This window comes from Oryctolagus cuniculus, chromosome 9 (genome assembly GCF_964237555.1).
Source record: "Oryctolagus cuniculus chromosome 9, mOryCun1.1, whole genome shotgun sequence".
Lineage (NCBI taxonomy): Eukaryota > Metazoa > Chordata > Mammalia > Lagomorpha > Leporidae > Oryctolagus > Oryctolagus cuniculus.
The window spans coordinates 78,282,222-78,299,610 of record NC_091440.1 but is presented as its reverse complement, the minus strand read 5'-3'; the positions used below and the strand labels follow the sequence as shown (position 1 = coordinate 78,299,610).

The following is a 17,389-nucleotide window of genomic DNA, read 5'->3' as shown; positions in this document are numbered from 1 at the left end:
CAATGCATTCCACTTACCTTCTATGAGTTCTAACATGGACACAGTCTTAGTGATTGACCTAACAGTAAGAGGCAAAAATCTCTTCTCAGCACTAAGCCAAGCACCAGCGGAAATGGGAAGCGGGTGGATTAGTTAAGGATGGCTAAGGCTGCTCCCAGAGCAGGCTGAATGAGATGCAGGATTCATCAGCAGATGCCTTTTCTGCGTAAGGCTGACGTCTTCCAAGCGGCAGTGGGAGGTGCGGGTTCTGTCTTAGGCTACATCAAAGGTGTCAATTAAGCCTCATGCCAACGCGGAGCCACGGCAACCCCCACCAGACACACACACTCACTCCCGGAAGCCCCAGCCTGTTCAGCGCTTTGCACTGAATCATAATGAAGTGCCTCTGGGGGCAAGAGACCCAGTGACTCATCTGAGATTCAAAATGACAATAACTCTTCTGAGTCTGGTAGCTGCCAGGTAATAGGACACCCTCTCAGAACTCAGTGGCTAGGTAGGATGTTTATTGATTTTTCACACACTGTGTTTTCCCTGAAACTTTTGGCCCAGGAAAATGGGAAGTGCCCTGTTTTTAAGGTCTCTTGAGGAGCTGACAAAACATGTCACACACCCCACGCTGCACTAATGTGCAGTTTTGCCTTTGAAATGTATTTGGTGACTCCTTCTAAAAAAAGGAAGAAAAACACAAACTTTTTTTTTTTTTTTTTTGCAGGGTAAAATGAAAAGCTGAGAATGCTTTAATTTGCTTGCATGCAGTAGTCCTGTCTTTGTTGAACGCTCCCAGCTGCTGGGGGCCTCAGGGTACTGGATTTTCTAGCCAGTCCCTTCTAGGGAAGGGCTCAGGAGTAAGGACTTCAGAACCGTGGGCAGAGGCAGAACCTGCACCAGGATGGGAAGAGATGTTCCGTGGGTCGGCCAGACAACGTGTTTTGCTAATATAATATTTTTTTGGTCCACTTTGATTACACTTTACCTCTTTACACTATACCTGAAGGCTACACTGATTGGAAAGACATGAACAAACAAGAGAACAAACACTGTGTTAACACTTTTTATTTTAGAGGCTGGAATCTTATCAAGCTAATGAAAACAGAGAAAGTGGACTCCTAGGAAAACAGCCTTAGGGATACCCTGCTTTAAAAAGAAAAACAAAACAAAAGGCTTGTATTTAGTAAGTGTCCCTTATATATGCACCTCAATTTATTGAATACATCCTATGCACTTAGACTTTTTATATATGTACAGTTATATGCATTTGTTTGCAAGTAAATGTGTATGTCTATTACCTCATTTAACTCACAATAATGTTAAGAAGTACACAATATTATTTCTCTCCATTTTATGGGCGAGGAAATGAAGGTGTAAGAATGAGTAACTTGACAAGAAAATATGGGGCAGAGGCCAAAATCCTACACAAATAATCCAAAATCTGCACTCTCACTACCATATTCCTTTACGGTGGCCAAGCCTTCTAGCCTAGAGGGAAAGCACAGGAATAAACTTATCAGTCCAATAAAGCACTTTTGAACACAGAAGTACTGGGTATTGCTCATGGAATTCCAATAACTGGTGAGGTCAACACCTTACAGAGAAGGTAATGGGTAATGGAATTACCCAGGTGAAGTGGGGGCGGGCACAATGAAGGAAATGCATCCAAACCCCAGGTGACCGCCAGTTTCAGGGCTGGGCATGGGAGAGGGAGCCAGTGTCATGCATGGAAGAGACAGAATAATTTAGTGTAGCAGATGTGTAGAATTTGGGGAAGAGAGCTATGGACAAGAACGGAGAAGGCTTGGGCTGCATGCTGGGCAGCGTGTTAAAACTCATGTTAAAGAGTGTGGATTTACCCATAGAGTCATCAGAAGCAACTGAATGATTTTAAGCAGGAAACATAGATTTATAACTTTTAAAAATGTTTATTTATTTATTTGAAAATCAGAGCTACAGAGAGAGAGGGAGGGAGAGACAGAGAAAGAGATCTTTCTTTGCTGATTCACTCCCCAGATAATTGCAATGGCCAGGGGTGGGCCAGGTAGAAGCCAGAGTTTCTTCCAGTCTGCAGCATGGCTGCAGGGACCCAAACACTTGGGAAATCTTCTGATGCTTTTCCCAGGCCATTAACAGGGAGCTGAACTGGAAGGGAAGCAGCTGGGACACCACCTGGCACCCAAATGGAATGCCAACATCGCAGGTGGTGGCTCTACCCACTACGCCACAATGTCAGCCCCATATTTATATTTTTAAAAACTCTCAAGATCTCTCACTCAGTCAGGAATGGATTAGAAGGGAACAATACTGGATGCAGGGATTTGCCTTACCAGAATGTTGAGGTAGGAGATAGTGGTCACAGATGGCGGCCTGATTGGTTTAGGATAATGTAGTAGGGATGAGGATAAGTGAAAACATTCCAGAGAGATTTCATAGTTAAAACTAGAGGACTTGGTGATTTGGGGTGGGCATTTGCCACAGCAGTTAAGATGCTGCTTGGGACACATGAATCTCATAGTAGAGTGGCTAGGTTCAAGTACTGGCTCCATTTCGGATCCAGCTTCCTGCTAATGCACACCATGGGAAGCAGCAAAGGCTGTCAAGTACTTGGGTCTCTGCCACCCATGTGGGAGACCTTGACTGAGTTACCAGCTCCTACCTTTGGCCTGGCCCAGCCCTGACTGATGCTGGCATTTGGGAAGTGTGCCAGGAATTCGGTGATCTCTATATATATCTGTTTCTGTCTCTTTCGCTCTCTCTCTGCCTTTTCAATAAATAATAAACAAATTAATAAACTATAGTACTTGGTAATGGGTTGGTTCATGAAGATTTAGGTAATGGAAGCAGTTTTAGAAGGCTAGTTGTTTGGACATGGTGAACTGAAGCCCCTCATGTGACACCAATTCCGCATGTAGGAAATGTCATTTTTCCTCTTTGAGATGGGGAAACTGACATTCAGAGGAGTAACTTGCCCAAAGACAGGCAGTTGGAAGGTGGCAGAGCTAATACAGGATCTCACGTATGTCTTACTTTAAACATTTTGCGCTTTTCCATGAGTAGCATGTGCTCGAACAGACCCATCCAGAAGGCTCCTCCTGTCTGTAGGGGTAAGGGCATTAAGATTTCTGTCTCTACCACTGGGACACTTGGACCCAGCTCCTTTGTTTAAAGCCACTAGGTGCAGTGCTTTGCATTGCATTGCCATCTCTCTGAGAAAATGAAACTCAAGTGCCAAATGAGCCATTTATAATAAAATATTTCTGGAACACAACCTGCCTGAAATACAGGAACAGCCTGTATTCTCAGGGTCAGAGCTCTGCCCAGACTCTTTCCTGGCCTCTCAAATAAAGCACTGGTAACTTCTTAAAAATAATTTTTTGAGAGCAAAATAGGAAGAAACCTCCCATCTACTAGTCCAATCCCCAAATGCCTCAAAAGCAGAGACTGGGCTGGGCTGGAGCCAGGAACCCGGGACTCAATCCAGGCCTAACACCTTGATAGTAGAAACCCATTCACCTGAGCTGTCACTGCTTCCTCCCAGGATCTGCATTAGCAGGAAGCTAGAGTCAGGAGCCAGAGCAAGGTATCAAATCCAGTTAATCCAATGTGGAACATGGGCATCTTAACCCTTAGGGTAAATGCTTGACCCTTAAAATGGTTCCTGACACACCTTATTGTTGAAGCACTACTGGATACATGTATTTTTATAGGTAAATTTGATGTATACACTGAATTCATTTGTTTTTTATTCTCTCACACCAGAAGTCCTTGAGTATCAATAAAAAGGACTTGCTACTTATTTAATAAGACTTATTAAAATTCAACTTACAAATAACATTATTTTCAGAGGCCCTTATTAAATATTTATTTATATTAAATAGGAAAAATTAATGTAGAGAGGTTGTTGGTAAATAGTCAAGAAGGTCTAACAGTTATTTCAGTCTAATTCCCTATACTCTGAATTAGTAAAACTCACCAGAACCACAGCCTTATAGCCAGTTCTGGTTTCTTTTGCTCCAATCCATATGGGTAAATGTTCCTTAAATCTTGTATTTCCTTGCTCCACTTGTTACTTCTGCCACGAGAAGTGCTAAACTTCAGGACAGATGATTCACAGAGAGCATGATGATCAATTACATAAGAGGTCACCTAAGGGCTGTGAGAGAAATCTGACTGCAGAGTTGACTTCTACCATTCCTGGTCCATGTCCCTTTTCAACTCAGCTGTCACCTAAGCCCAGCGGCATCCTAATGGCAAGTACTGGAAGCAGCACACTAGTGAGTACAATTGCTCAGGGAGTGTCTGTCTCCATCATTCCCTCCATCATTTCAGACAGCTGATCATGCTCTTTTTCATTAACGGGAGCCATGGATGTAGGGTTCTACATATCAACCAGTCAGTGCTGAGTATGTGCTACACACCTATCAGTCCTTGATTCCAAGAAGCTTATAATTAAATATGAAAGTTACTAAAAATTTCTAGAATTTGGAGACACTTGGCTTATCTTTACCAATTTATTAGTCCTCTTAAACGACTTCAGACTCACATATTTGTTTAGCAACCCATTTGTGGACTTACAGCACTTCTCTTTAGGGTTGGATTCCTAAGAGTCTCAGACTTACATGTGGAAGCTAAATGCTTTCAAGAATCTCAGATTGGTTCTGAAATCTGAGAAATCTTCAAGCAAGACTATCTCATTAAAAGGTTAGTGACTTTTTTTTTCATTCAGTATTTCATGGTGTTCCTGCCACATACAGACATTGTGTTAAATACTCATACAATGAATTAAAAAATGAAATGCAAGGGATACTAAGAGGGGTCGGCATTGTGGCTTCCTGCAACACCAGCATCCCATATGAGTGCAGATCGAACCGCGGCTGCTCCGCTTCTCATCCAGCTCCCTAGTAATGCACCTGAGAAAGCAGTGGAAAACAGCTCAAGTGCTTGGGCCCCTGCCACCGAGGTAGGAGGCCCAGATGGAGCTCCAGACTCTTGGCTTTGGTCTGGCCCAACCTCAGCCGTTGCATCCATTTGAGGAGTTAATGAGCACATGGAAGATCTCTCTCTCTCTCTCTCTCTCTTTCTCTCTTTCAGCCTTTTAAACAAATAAATAAATCTTAAAAAGAAAACTCTGGCTTGGAATCACCATGTATTAGGGTATGTATAATCATTAGGAATTACAACAAAATTCTGAAAAAAATTAAACTTTTGCTGAAACAGAACTATCTTAGGGGAAGACAAACATTAAAAATGTCTACAGGATAAGATTAAGGGCATCTGGTCCTTTCTAGGGAAAGGCAGGGCATGGAGGGGTGACCAGACATGCATGTGATGATTTTAAAATAAAAAGGTTTCTTGAACTTAGAGATCAGAGCTTAGAGATGATCCAAATCCCAGCCTGAATCAGCTCTTTATACCGGAATCAGAGAGCTGATGAACTTCTGATCTGCTTTTTCTTTCTATGGAAGCACAGATCTAACAACTGTTATCAAACATGGTTGTGAAGAGAGGATAAAAGGGTAACGTGTAAATCACTGTTGATTTTCTACCAAAGTATCCATGAACTTTGCTAAAAGAAACTCCAGACATGAAACCCACATCACACCCTCCCACAACTCACCAGAATATTCCTCCTTGCTTGCTAAAATAAGCTAAGCTTGCTCAAGACTGAATACCTGAAATGATTTGTACACAGCACAAAAATACAGCTATGGTATGAGAAGCAACACACATAATAACTTCATTTGACCCTCATAGCTTTTATTTATAAAAAGGTTTCACAAAATATTTGTTTTGTTAATTTTGTTCCATAATCAAACAAAACCTAATTAGGTAGTTATATCAACATCTTACCAAAGTCAAAACAAAAAAGTACACACTGATGGGGCCAATGCTAAGGACAGTGGGTTAAGCTGCCACTTGGGATGCCTGCATTCTGTATTGGAGTGCTGGTTCCAGTCCCAGCTACTCTGCTTATTTAGCTTCTTGCTAACGCCTTCTGAGATATGGATGATAGCCCAAGTACTTGGGTCTCTGTAACCTTCACAGGACATCTGGATGGAATATTGGACTCTTGGCTTCTGCCTCTCCCAGTTCCAGCTGTTGGTGGCATTTGGGGAATGAACCAGTGGATGGAAGATTTCTGTCTGTTGCTGTCTCTCTCTGTTTCATTCTTTCAAATAAATAACAAAATAAATATTTGCTTAGAAAGTGCACACTGAAAAAAAAACTGGAAAACATATATAAAACACTAAATGGTGGAATTATAGCTGATTTTCTTACATCTTCTAAGTATTTCATAATGAGAATATATTACTTTAGATAAAAATCTTTAAAATCAATTTCATAAGTTTTATTTAATGACAAAAACAGAATTTTGGAAGTAAAACCACATTTTCAGTGACAATCTCCAATGGTCATTGATTTCTTTGGATTGTTTCCTTTGTTCTGTTCTATAATGTGTTTTGCTCATCTGGCCAGACCATGTCTCTATTCTTTCAAATCTGTATATTTGAACATTTTTGCTACAACAAAAGTTCACAAATTTCTGGTGCTGCCCTTGTTGAGAAGAGGTGAGGGATTGTGTTAACATATGTGAGGGGACATCAAAAAGTTTGTGGAAAATGGAATTAAAATATAAGTTTATTGGGGCTGGCGTTATGGCATAGCAGGTTAAGCTGCCATCTGCAATGCCAGCATCCCATATAGGTCCCAGTTCATGGTCCCACTGCCCAACTTCCAGTTCAGATTCCCTGCTAAAGTACATAGGAAAGCAGCATACGTGGGCCCCTACACTCAAGTGGGAGACCTGGATGAAGCTTCTGGCTCCTGGCTTTGTCAGGGCCAAACCTGGCCATGGCAACCATTTGTGAACCAGCAGATGGAATCTTTCTCTCTCTTCCTCCCCCTCCTTCTCTGAGACCTTCCCTCTTTCCCTATAACTCTTACCTTTCAAATAAGTAAATCTTTAAAAAAAACTAAGTTCATTTTTATGCAAAATATTTAGAAATTCAAGCATAGTTTCTCATAACACATAGCTTCCATGAACCTTTGGAAGACCTCCTGTATGCATATGCCTGGGGTTTGGGAGTGTCAGCTGAGGCACCTTATGTAGGAGATCAGGATTTTGCTTTTAGATCCCCCCCATTCCCTAGTTAAGCAGGGGTCTTTTGGACTGCTAGAATCTCTTTTCCTGACCCTGGTGCGGTGTTTGCCACATTACTGGGAAGAAAAAAGATAGAAAGAAAAAGCATATACAGTCAACAGAGACAAAGAAAAAGAGACAACTGTCTAATAGAGCTGGGGAAAGATGCTCTGTCCTACTTTTAGCTTTATAGGAGTTCACCCTTAGGTCTGGTGGAGCCCTGATTCCCCCGACATGTCTGTATTCTCCTCTTCGGCTGAGTGAGTGAGTCCTATTCAAAGGGCTCATCTGCTGACAACAGTGGGAAGAAATCACCAAGAACAGAGGAGAGAAGGAAAGAGATACAGCTCTGGAATTATTTTTATATCTCCCCAGTAGTTACATGAACTTGCAGTCACTGTAGACACACAAAGAACATCTGCTCTCAGAGACCTTAGCAGCTACAGGGACCGTATGTCACCTGTAACTGGGTACTGAATCAGTTGCTGTGGGACTGTCAGCAGTGAGGTGAGCAGAGAAGGTTTTGCACAGGACAGCTGGACTGAATTGGGTGCATGGGCTTTAGAAGGCAGGAGTCACTGACAAAGGCATTTTAGGCCAAGTGCTAGGAAAAAAGGTAAGAGGTAGAAAAGTCCAAGTGCCATCTGGGAAAAATTTGTTTCTAGGATACAGCATAGGTTCAGAGGAGATGTGGGAGATGTGGCTAGAAAGGAAGACTATGACCAAATCAACACTGTCCTCCTGAGAACAAGGAGTATGAACTTGGTCTAGCAGACAGTGAGTAATGGCAGCAAGTCAGACATCCATGGAAGGGCTGCTGTCAGGAGCAGGGACAAAGGTAGGGAGGAGGCCAGGTGGCAAGGGCTTTCAGCTGCCACAAGAAACAGAGGAGAGCTAGGACAGCACAGAGGCCACCCAGGCAGCAAGAGAGGAAGTCCAAGAGCCAGGCAGCAGACTGAACAGGGAAGGGGAGGGAATGATATGTTGAAGATGATTTGGGATTAAAAGAAAAAATAATAATATAGTAATAAAGCAGGATCATCCAGAGGCCTTTCATGTAAAATTTTGAACTTTTTGAATCCTGTCTGCTGAAATTCAAGAATACTCTGTAGTCATCATATGGGAATTAGGCAAATAAGGACCCTAAGGGTCAGGGTGGGTGAGGGTCCTGGAATGAGAGACCAGTTGCTGCAGGCTAGCCTCCCCTTTCAGGCAAGCCTGGGAGTCGGTCCTGGAGCAGCGCCTTAATGACCCCATGGACAGCATTCTCAGATAAGGCTGACTGGCTACTGCTCTTGTCCGCTGAAATGGTTCCTCCACTAGTGGTCTGCTTGCCACCCAATCATATGATCATCTTCCTGTTCTCATGCTATTGATTTTTTAAAATTGTTTATTTGAAAGGCATAATTACAGAGAGGAAGAGACACACAGAGAGATTTTCCATCTGCTGGTTCACTCCCCAAATGTTCACAACAGCCAGGGCTGTGCCAAGCAGCAGCCGAGAGCCCGGAGATTCCTGGGTTTGGGGGCGCAAGCACTTGGGCCACCTTTTGCTGCTTTCCAGGGGCATTAGCAAGAAGCTGGGTCAGAAGTGGAGCAGCTGGGACTGGAACTATGCCACTGGAGCTATGCCACAAGGCTGGCCCCACTATTAATTTAATATCAAATGCTTGTGGCATTTTCTTCCATCTCAATATCGCCAGCCTCTTAAACTGCCATCACTGAACTATCACTGTTTACCCTCCTCCTCTGATCTCCTGTTATAATTGCAAGTGCTTCCCAGATTTCTATCTTAAGCTTTACAAACCTGTTGGTGGGGGATGTGTGTGTTACATTTTTTTTTTTAATTACTGCTATATGCTAGGTTCTCTAAAACATACACCGTCAGCTCCAATCTCCTGATTTAAACACGGTAACTTGTTCCTAACTGCCCACTGGTGTTTCCAGAACATATCACACTCCCATGTCTAGAATGGAATTTGTTCCCTACTTCTCTTCACCTGACATACCTCTCCCCATCTCTGAGTGCTCTCTTTCTCTCTGGCCTCACGTCCAACTAAATTCCGAGTTCTAAAGTCTCCCCCTGTCCCTAGTAATGCTGTTTTGATTCTGTCCTGAGAATTTCTGTCCAGGATGACTACAGGGGACTCAAAGAGACTTCCTGGCTGCTGACTCCTTACCTGTGGTCTTCCTTTCTATCACCGTGTGTTTTTGCTTTTTTTGTTTTGTTTTGTTTTGTTTGTTTTGGACAGGCAGAGTTAGTGAGAGAGAGAGAGAGACAGAGAGAAAGGTCTTCCTTCCGTTGGTTCACCCCCCCCGAAAATGGCCGCTACGGCCAGCGTGCTGCGCCAATCCAAAGCCAGGAGCGAGGTGCTTCCTCCTGGTCTCCCATGCGGGTGCAGGGCCCAAGCATTTGGGCCATCCTCCACTGCCTTCCTGGCACACGGCAGAGAGCTGGGCTGGAAGAGGAGCAACCAGAACAGAATCCGGCGCCCCAGCCGGGACTAGAACCTGGGGTGCCGGCACCGCAGGTGGAGGATTAGCCAAGTGAGCCGTGACACTGGCCATGTGTCATATTTTCTAAAACTCAACTGTGGTCTTTCATGGCCTTACTTATAATCCCCATACATAACCCAAATGTAAGAAAAACACCTCCATGGCCCTGTGAAATCTGATCCACAACCAACCAGACTAACACCTCACATCCAGGCCTTTCCTAGAATTCTTGCCCCTCACTTCTACTTGACTAGCCCTAATGCGCCGTATACTTTCATGTCTTGTGTCTTAACTTACACTGGGAGGAAATGACTTCTTGGTCCTTCTCATCCTGGTAGAAATCCTCCCTCAAGTCTGACTCTCTAAGTCCTTGTCTCTTAGAAGCTTTCTCTGCCCGCATCTGTGAGATCTAAGCTCTTCTTCCTCTGGGCAGTCATGGCACTCATTACACCCTTAGAGTAAATGGTGTATATGTTTGTCTCACAACTAGAAAAAGGGCCATTTTTAAGTCAAGTTATGCTTTAATCAGCTTTATATCCTTGAGATTGAAATGATACTCAGGAAACATTTAATTAACCTGAGCATTAGCAATGGGAGTTTATGAAAACCAGTGATGTAGGGTGCTTCCTTCAGGTATATTAAGTGAAGATAGTAGTTCAACGATTTGTTTGTTGGTCCTTCCAGAGTGAGCACTGTGGGAAGTTGATAAGTGCAGAGAAAGAATATAAGATGAGCATTACGTGTCACAAGGAATTCTAGAAACACAAGGAATAAATCACCAGTCTCTTAATTTTCTTGATACGTTTTGTTTTCAACAATTCCCTGGGAACCCCAAAACAGAAAAGATCTCTCTTAGTATGTACAAGAGTGAACTCTCCACACTAAAGAAAAAGGCTGAGCTAAAAATTAATAGCTGAGCAACCTGCCTTTGAAGGAGTTTGATATAAATCAAAAGAATTTGATAAATTATACGAGCGAGCTGATTAAAATTCTCTCAACTTCCACAGCTTTGATTCTTGACTTATCTGCATATGTTGCATAAAATATTTTTATGTAACTGTAACAAAGTAAAATTTAAACAGCATAAATAAAAGACCAGGATTTCTGGAATCATATACAAATAAGTATTAAGTCCTGGAAAAATAAAATGGTGCTTCAGTCATGGTAGACATTAATTTCTTTAAAAAAGAGGTTTTTTTCCCTCCTTTAAATATTCACCCTTGCATTTCCAGCGCTGAGCATGGTGGTCTATGGTGGGGTCTCAATGCACATTGAAAGAATGAATGTTTAATGCTATCAGTGTTTCTCATAAAGCAGACTATAGACCACACATTTCTGAAAGGCCAGAAAGAGTGTTAGTTCTTGATGGGGGCATATATGGCACCTTTGGTGACTCAGTTATATTTGTCCTGGCTTCTGTAGACAGAGATTCTAAGAAAAGTGTGTCATTCTGTAAGAAAAAGTTGAGGGGCCAGCACTGTGGCATAGCAGGTAAAACCTCTGCCTGTGATGCTAGCATCCCATATGGTACCAGTTTCAGTTCTGGTTGCTCTGCTTCCAATCCAGCTCTCTGCTAATGTGCCTGGGAAAGCAGCAGAAGATGGCCCAAGTGCTTAGACCCTTGTACCCACATGGGAGACCCAGAGGAGACCCAGAAGAAGCTCCTGGCTCTTGGCTCCTGGCTTTGGCCTGGCTGAGCCCTGGCCATTGTAGCCATCTGGGGAGTGAATTAGCAGATGGAAGCACTCACGTGCTCTCTTTCTCTCTCTCTTTCTATCTCTATCTCTGCCTTTAAAATAAATAAAATAAGTGTTTTGGGGCTAGCATGGTGGCATAGCAGGTAGACCTGCCGCCTGCACTGCTGGCATCCCATATGGATGCTGGTTCGAATCCTGGTTGCTCCACTTCCGATCCAGCTCTCTGCTATGGCCTGGAAAACCAGAAGAAGATGGCCCAAGTCCTTGGGCTCCTGCACCCACATGGGAGACCCGGAAGAAGCTCCCAATTCCTGGCTTCATATGGGCACACCATGTACATGGGGAGTGAATGAGCGGATGGAATATCTCTCTCTCTCTCTCTGCCTCTCCTTCTCTCTCTGTGAAACTCTGACTTTCAAGTAAATAAATAAATCTTAAAAAAGTAAAATAAAATAAAATAAAATATCAAAATTCTTTTTTAAACGTTTATTAAATGGAAATGCCATGCTAAGACAAGCTTCAGTACCCCAAGGTCTTTTTCAGGCATCCAGGAAGAAGTCAACATTTTGAAGTCTGAAAGCTTAAAGGAAAACTGTAGCACTGAAACATTAAGATAGGTAAATAGAATTTTCTTATACTTTCAACGTGAAGAAAACAATATAAGTCAGAACTCAACTTTATCAGTTTTACTGAAATCAGTGAGTAAATATTACATTCCTATTTCCAGAGAAGTTTTATTATAATTTCCTTGTGCAAAAAACAGAATTTGCTTAAAATGGTTTCAACTGCACATTTTACAAGATGTATGTGTTTCAAAGATATATACATGAAAAGGGCCAGCCCATATTTAAATACTCTTTATGATGCTCTTATATATTCTTGTTTCTTTAAGAAAGAAACTGAAAACCATTTCTCTGGTTTGTTAGTTGTTCTGTGTCTGCTAAGTGTTTAATTATCTAGGGGAATATTACTCTTTTTGTGTAATATGAAGACTTCTGGTTTCACTTTTTTCTAGTTCTATTTGCCTTCTTTAGGCACTTCCTGCTATAGAGACTAAACAATTCAACAGATATATGAATGGTGTCATCCATAAATTCTTTAGTAGGTCTTGACCCCCACGCTTCTTGAAAGTAGGGGCTCTTTCCTTTCATCTCTGCATCATTAGCACCTGGAAAACACTTGACACTAGTAGGCCTGCACATGACATTTCTGAATGTGTAAATGAATACCTTACATTAATAAATCACTCAGAACTTTTTTTATTTCCAAGAAAAGGAATAGGTAAAGGGCAAAGGGAGGATTTATGAAGGATTCTCATTTTTATTCCAACGCTAAATTAGAACAGTTTCCCTTCACTACTGAGGTACACCAGGAAACTGAGGTGAATTACTTAATTCTTGAAATGATGGTGTTAAGAGGATTAATAGTAAGGTTTATATTGCATAGTATTATGATGCTGTTAATTGTGATCTCAAAGCAAGTACAAGATGAATTATTTCCTAGAGATCAAAACTCTCCTAAGTGGTGGTAAAGAAGCTGCCACCAAAGGCCTCCAGCTTGGTTATCCAGACAGAGCATGGGAAGGGGCCAGCCCTGAGTGGTCATTCAGTCTGAGACTCTGAGCAAAGCAGTGCACTCAGCTCTTCTTTTGCTTCTTCATTTCTACAGAGATAATAGTAACTTTTCTTACTTGCTAACTGGGAATTGTTGCAGAGCTTGATGGGATAAATGTCCTATGTAACTATGATATTTCATAGTTGTATGCTAAGCTAACCATATTGTTATTAACATCCACATGGCCTAAAAACTGAGCAAATCTTAACTTTACAATGTGTTTCAATTTCTATCAAATGAAGGAAGATGAACACTGAAAGTGGAAATCTAATAACTAAACTAGGAATCATTTCAAAATTTACATTACAAATATTCTTTAATGTTCAAAACAGGTTCTTGGTGGTCATTGGATTTGGGGCAATATCAGTTTTTAAGGGATATTAAAGTAAAATCATCACTATCCAAGTGTCTGTGATTTATGAAAAATGCTAAACAACTATTTTTTAAAAATTGAGATTCAACCAATATAGAGGAAATTTACTGTTACTTTTCATTGGTTTCGACTGTCAGAATTGAGTGAGGATTGGAGACCTGGACAGGGCAGTGGATGGACCTCAAAGGGAAGCTCCCCAACATCCAGTTGTTGCACTTGTCTGATAAGAAATGGTGACACCAAAAGGGAATGGTCTCGGAATCACTGCTATAATCCACACACTTGTGACTGTCAGCTGGCTGCTCTGTAGAGCCTCTGTACACTGGAATCATTCCAATGAGGGTAGAAGATTTACTATGATCCAGAGTAGGGAATAGTCCTTGCATATCACAGCCTTTTATACAACCAGGGAATGGTTGTGTGTCATCTCTTCTAGGTCAACATGGCAGGGAGTTGGCTGGAAGATCAGTGGCACATAAATAATTTCAACTTACAAGTTTAAGGATACCTTGAATGAAGTGTTACTTTTTCAAGAACATATTGATTTGGAGAATTGATGTGGATTCTACTTTCTTTATAGAAATGATACCACCTGGCAAGGCTTGTATTACTAGGGATGATTCCAAGTTAGTGCTCATCAAATCCACCTGGTTTTCACTAGAGTTGAAAAAAGGCTCTAGGGACGTTTGTTTGAAAAACCTATTTGTTTTGAGGTAGCAGGTCCCATCAATGTTAAACCTTCAAAAGGAATGTGGTAGTGATGAATGCAAATACGTTTATCGTACAGGCCAATATGCTTTCCTGAGTTTTCAAAGTTACTTTTGATAAATAAATATATATAAATCTTAGACATGCTAGGGTCCTATGTTGTGGCATGGCAGGTGAAGCTGCCGCCTGCAGTGCTGGCATCCCATGTGGGTGCTGGTTCGGGTTCTGGCTGTTCACTTCTGATCCAGCTCTCTGCTATGGCCTAGGAAAGCAGTAGAAAATGGCCCAAGTCCTTTGGTCCTTGAATCCATATGGGAGACCAATAGGCTAGCTAGGCCAATGATCTGTCTCCCTTACTGCTCTGTGAAAGTTTATTCTACAGCCTGGGTTTGGTCGCAGAAAATGAACCCTGTTCTTTGTTCAAGAATGACCATCCTCCAACAGAGCTCAATGTTACGCTGTCAGCTGGTGCACGGACACACTAACATGCAGCAATTTCAGAATCATGCTGACATTTCATGGAGTCCTCCCTCTGTGTGTGGGTGGTGTCTTTCTTGGAGAGAGAGATATTCTCTAATATTCCAGCAAAGAGATGATCTTTGGAAGGAAAGTCTGTCTTCTCCAGGTGACTGATTCTCTACAGCCAGGACATTGTAAGGAGGTAGAAGAGGGAGTTGGTGAAAGACCTCCTTGGCACACTGTACCCTTGGTCTGCATATCTTGCTATCTGGAGGTCTGCTCTTGGGTTGGAATAGTTAGTGATAGAAATTGTCACTTGGAGGCAAGCAGGGAGGTGGAAAGCAAGTCATCTCTAACTTGCCAATAAATGAAGATGAGCAAGCCACATCTTTCCCCCCAGATTATCCAGAGTCAGTTGACTTCCTGAACTTACTTCCTTTCTGTTGTCTGCATCCTAGTGGTTACCAAATGTGGGTGTGCATCAGAGCCACCTGGAGGGCTTGGGGATGCCCAGGCTGCTGAGCTCCAGCTCCAGAGCCTCTGGGTAAGCAGATCTGGACTAGGCTCAAGACTTTGCACTGCCGACAGGTGGTCAGGTGATGCTGCTCATCTCAGCACCATTGCTCTCTTTCTTGAAATGTATGCCATGGACTACTAAAATCATTCTGAGTACTTGCTGAAGCACAGGTTTACCTCCTTAGTCAGAATCTGAGGGAGTGGAGGTCAAGATGACAAACTCTGCCAAGTGCTCAGGTGATCTCCATGAACTCTAAACTGATCTCACTGCATCCCCAGTTAGCAGTCTCATTTTGGGGTTCCATCCAGATGAGCTATGCTATTTAATGAATTTATTTATCTTAAAGGCAGAAATATAGAGAAGAGACAGAAAGAGAGATCTCCCATGTGTTGGTTAACTCTTGATATGCCCCCAAACAGCCAGAGCAGGGCTAGGCTGCAGCTGGAAGCCAGGAATTCAATCCAGATCTCTCATGTGGGTTTCAGGTACTGAAGTACTTGAACCATAAACTGATACCTCCCATAGTGCACATTAGCAGGAAGCTGTAATAGGAAGGAAAGCCAGGAATCGAACTCAGGTACTCTCACAGGGGATGTAGATGTCCCAGGTGGTGCCTTAACTGCTAGGCCAAATGCCTGCCCCAGCTATACCATATTGAGAGTTCTCAGCTGAATCTTAAATCAGGAGGGTTTAACAAGCTGCAACTCAAGTACCAGCTGTGCCCTGAGGCTGATCCTGAGACTGGATATGATGTTGGCTTTGCTGTGGGAAGGGGGCAGGGGGTGCCACCCTTAGAGGTAATGTCAAAGCAGAAAGTGGTCTTTGGAGACCCATCAAGGGAATAGTGGTAATTAGTACAGTCCTAGGAGGAAGGTGATTCCAAACCAAGTTCAGTGTAGCCATCAATCTATTAAGAGTTCCCTCTTAGGCAGCCCCAGCTGAGAGCTCTTTCCATGCTACCCTGGGTGTGCTGTTGAGTAAAAGGCCATTGTGTAGGCCCTAAAGGTCTTTGTCCTGATTTACAAGAGCTGCTCTGAGTTTCCAACAATTTATTGCCCATTTTATAAAGAATCAGAAGTTTGAAATTTCCCAATAAAGAAATAATAGATGTTTGAGAAGGACATGTCAATTATGTATAATGATCTTATTAGACACATACATAAAGCAAATGATCACGTTGTACCCTATGAACATGAACAATTATATGCCAGTTAAAAGTAAATTTGCAATCTAGTTAATTAAACTAAAATCCACACATTTTTGTCTTCATGAAATCAAATGCCAATCACTTTGATGTTTGTACCATTTAATGATTCCCATTCAACAGTTTGTATCATTTAATATACAATTCCCCTTAATAGTGACACAAACCTCATACCTAAAACCACCACCATCAACTACAAAAGGCACCTTTGCATAGAACCAAAGAAGGCGCAGCTGAGATGCTAATCCCGTGAGGCCACAGCCAGCTCCCATAGCAGCACCTGAACCCTTGAAGGGCCACGGCAGTGACCGCTGCAGTGACCACTGCCCCATACGATCCATCTCACTGCTTTTAGCACCATACACAGCCACAAAAGGAAACTGAGGCCAGAACAACAGTTCCGGGAAAACGTGTTGGACACTCTTTGTAAGCCAGACCCAGGTAGAACAAATATTTTGGCAGAAACTTCTATAGCCTGGAAGATGAACTTCCGTGGCAGAATAACATAATTCAGTAGCGCGCTTCTATCTGTGGACCAATCTGGGTTTCCTGAGCCTTCACTAAGCAAGTTTTCCCTAGTTTGCTTCTTTTTCTTACAGCCAACATGCTAGACTCCTAGACTCCGTTAAATCTGTTCATCCACTCTCCCATGCTCTAAAATTATCACCGGAATCTGCACCATGTTAGAAACCTCACACTGGGGCTTCACACACCCTCTCCTCATCCTGCGTCAGAAAGCAGGCTGTCTCCTCTGATGCTTTACCTGAGCTGGTGGAGGCCGGGGATTTGCTGCGCCGGGAAGGTCCTGGGCTCTTGGTGGTGCTCCTGCGGGATGATGAAGCTATTTTGGTGTAGGAAGTGGACTTCACCACACGACATTCTGGGGAAAGAACAACAACCAACATTAGGTTTGCGTAACATCACCCACACCATCCCAGAATGCTCAAGAGACCTGGGGTAGGAATATACTAGCGTCCTCGGTCACACCTGCCTCCTGCCAATATCAGGCTTAGCTAGGACAATGGAATCAGGAAAACGAGAAAGGACAAGGTGAGCTCCCTAGGCACGAAAGTCAGTAATACTCCATGACCTTCTTTTCAAAAGCTGGTAGAAAAGTGGAATTGAGTTTATTTCAGTGCAAAAAGTTTTTTTTTAAAGCATTTTATTTATTTATTTTAATGACAGAGAG

The 17,389-nt window shown here is 42.5% G+C and overlaps 1 protein-coding gene across 5 annotated transcripts in view; it reads right to left on the bottom strand.

The window, feature by feature from the left end:
* The window catches only part of DCLK1 (doublecortin like kinase 1), a 385,516-nt gene that overhangs the window by 90,224 nt on the left and 277,903 nt on the right, over positions 1-17,389 (bottom strand). For 4 of the 5 annotated variants that reach the window (XM_008273546.4, XM_070049012.1, XM_008273545.4 and 1 more), the window contains exon 5: positions 16,964-17,080. In XM_008273546.4, coding sequence (XP_008271768.2) covers positions 16,964-17,080 — 117 coding nt within the window. Of the gene's footprint in view, positions 1-17; positions 406-16,963; positions 17,081-17,389 lie in introns of those variants that run through there. The other variant, XM_017350169.3, reaches the window with a different exon arrangement.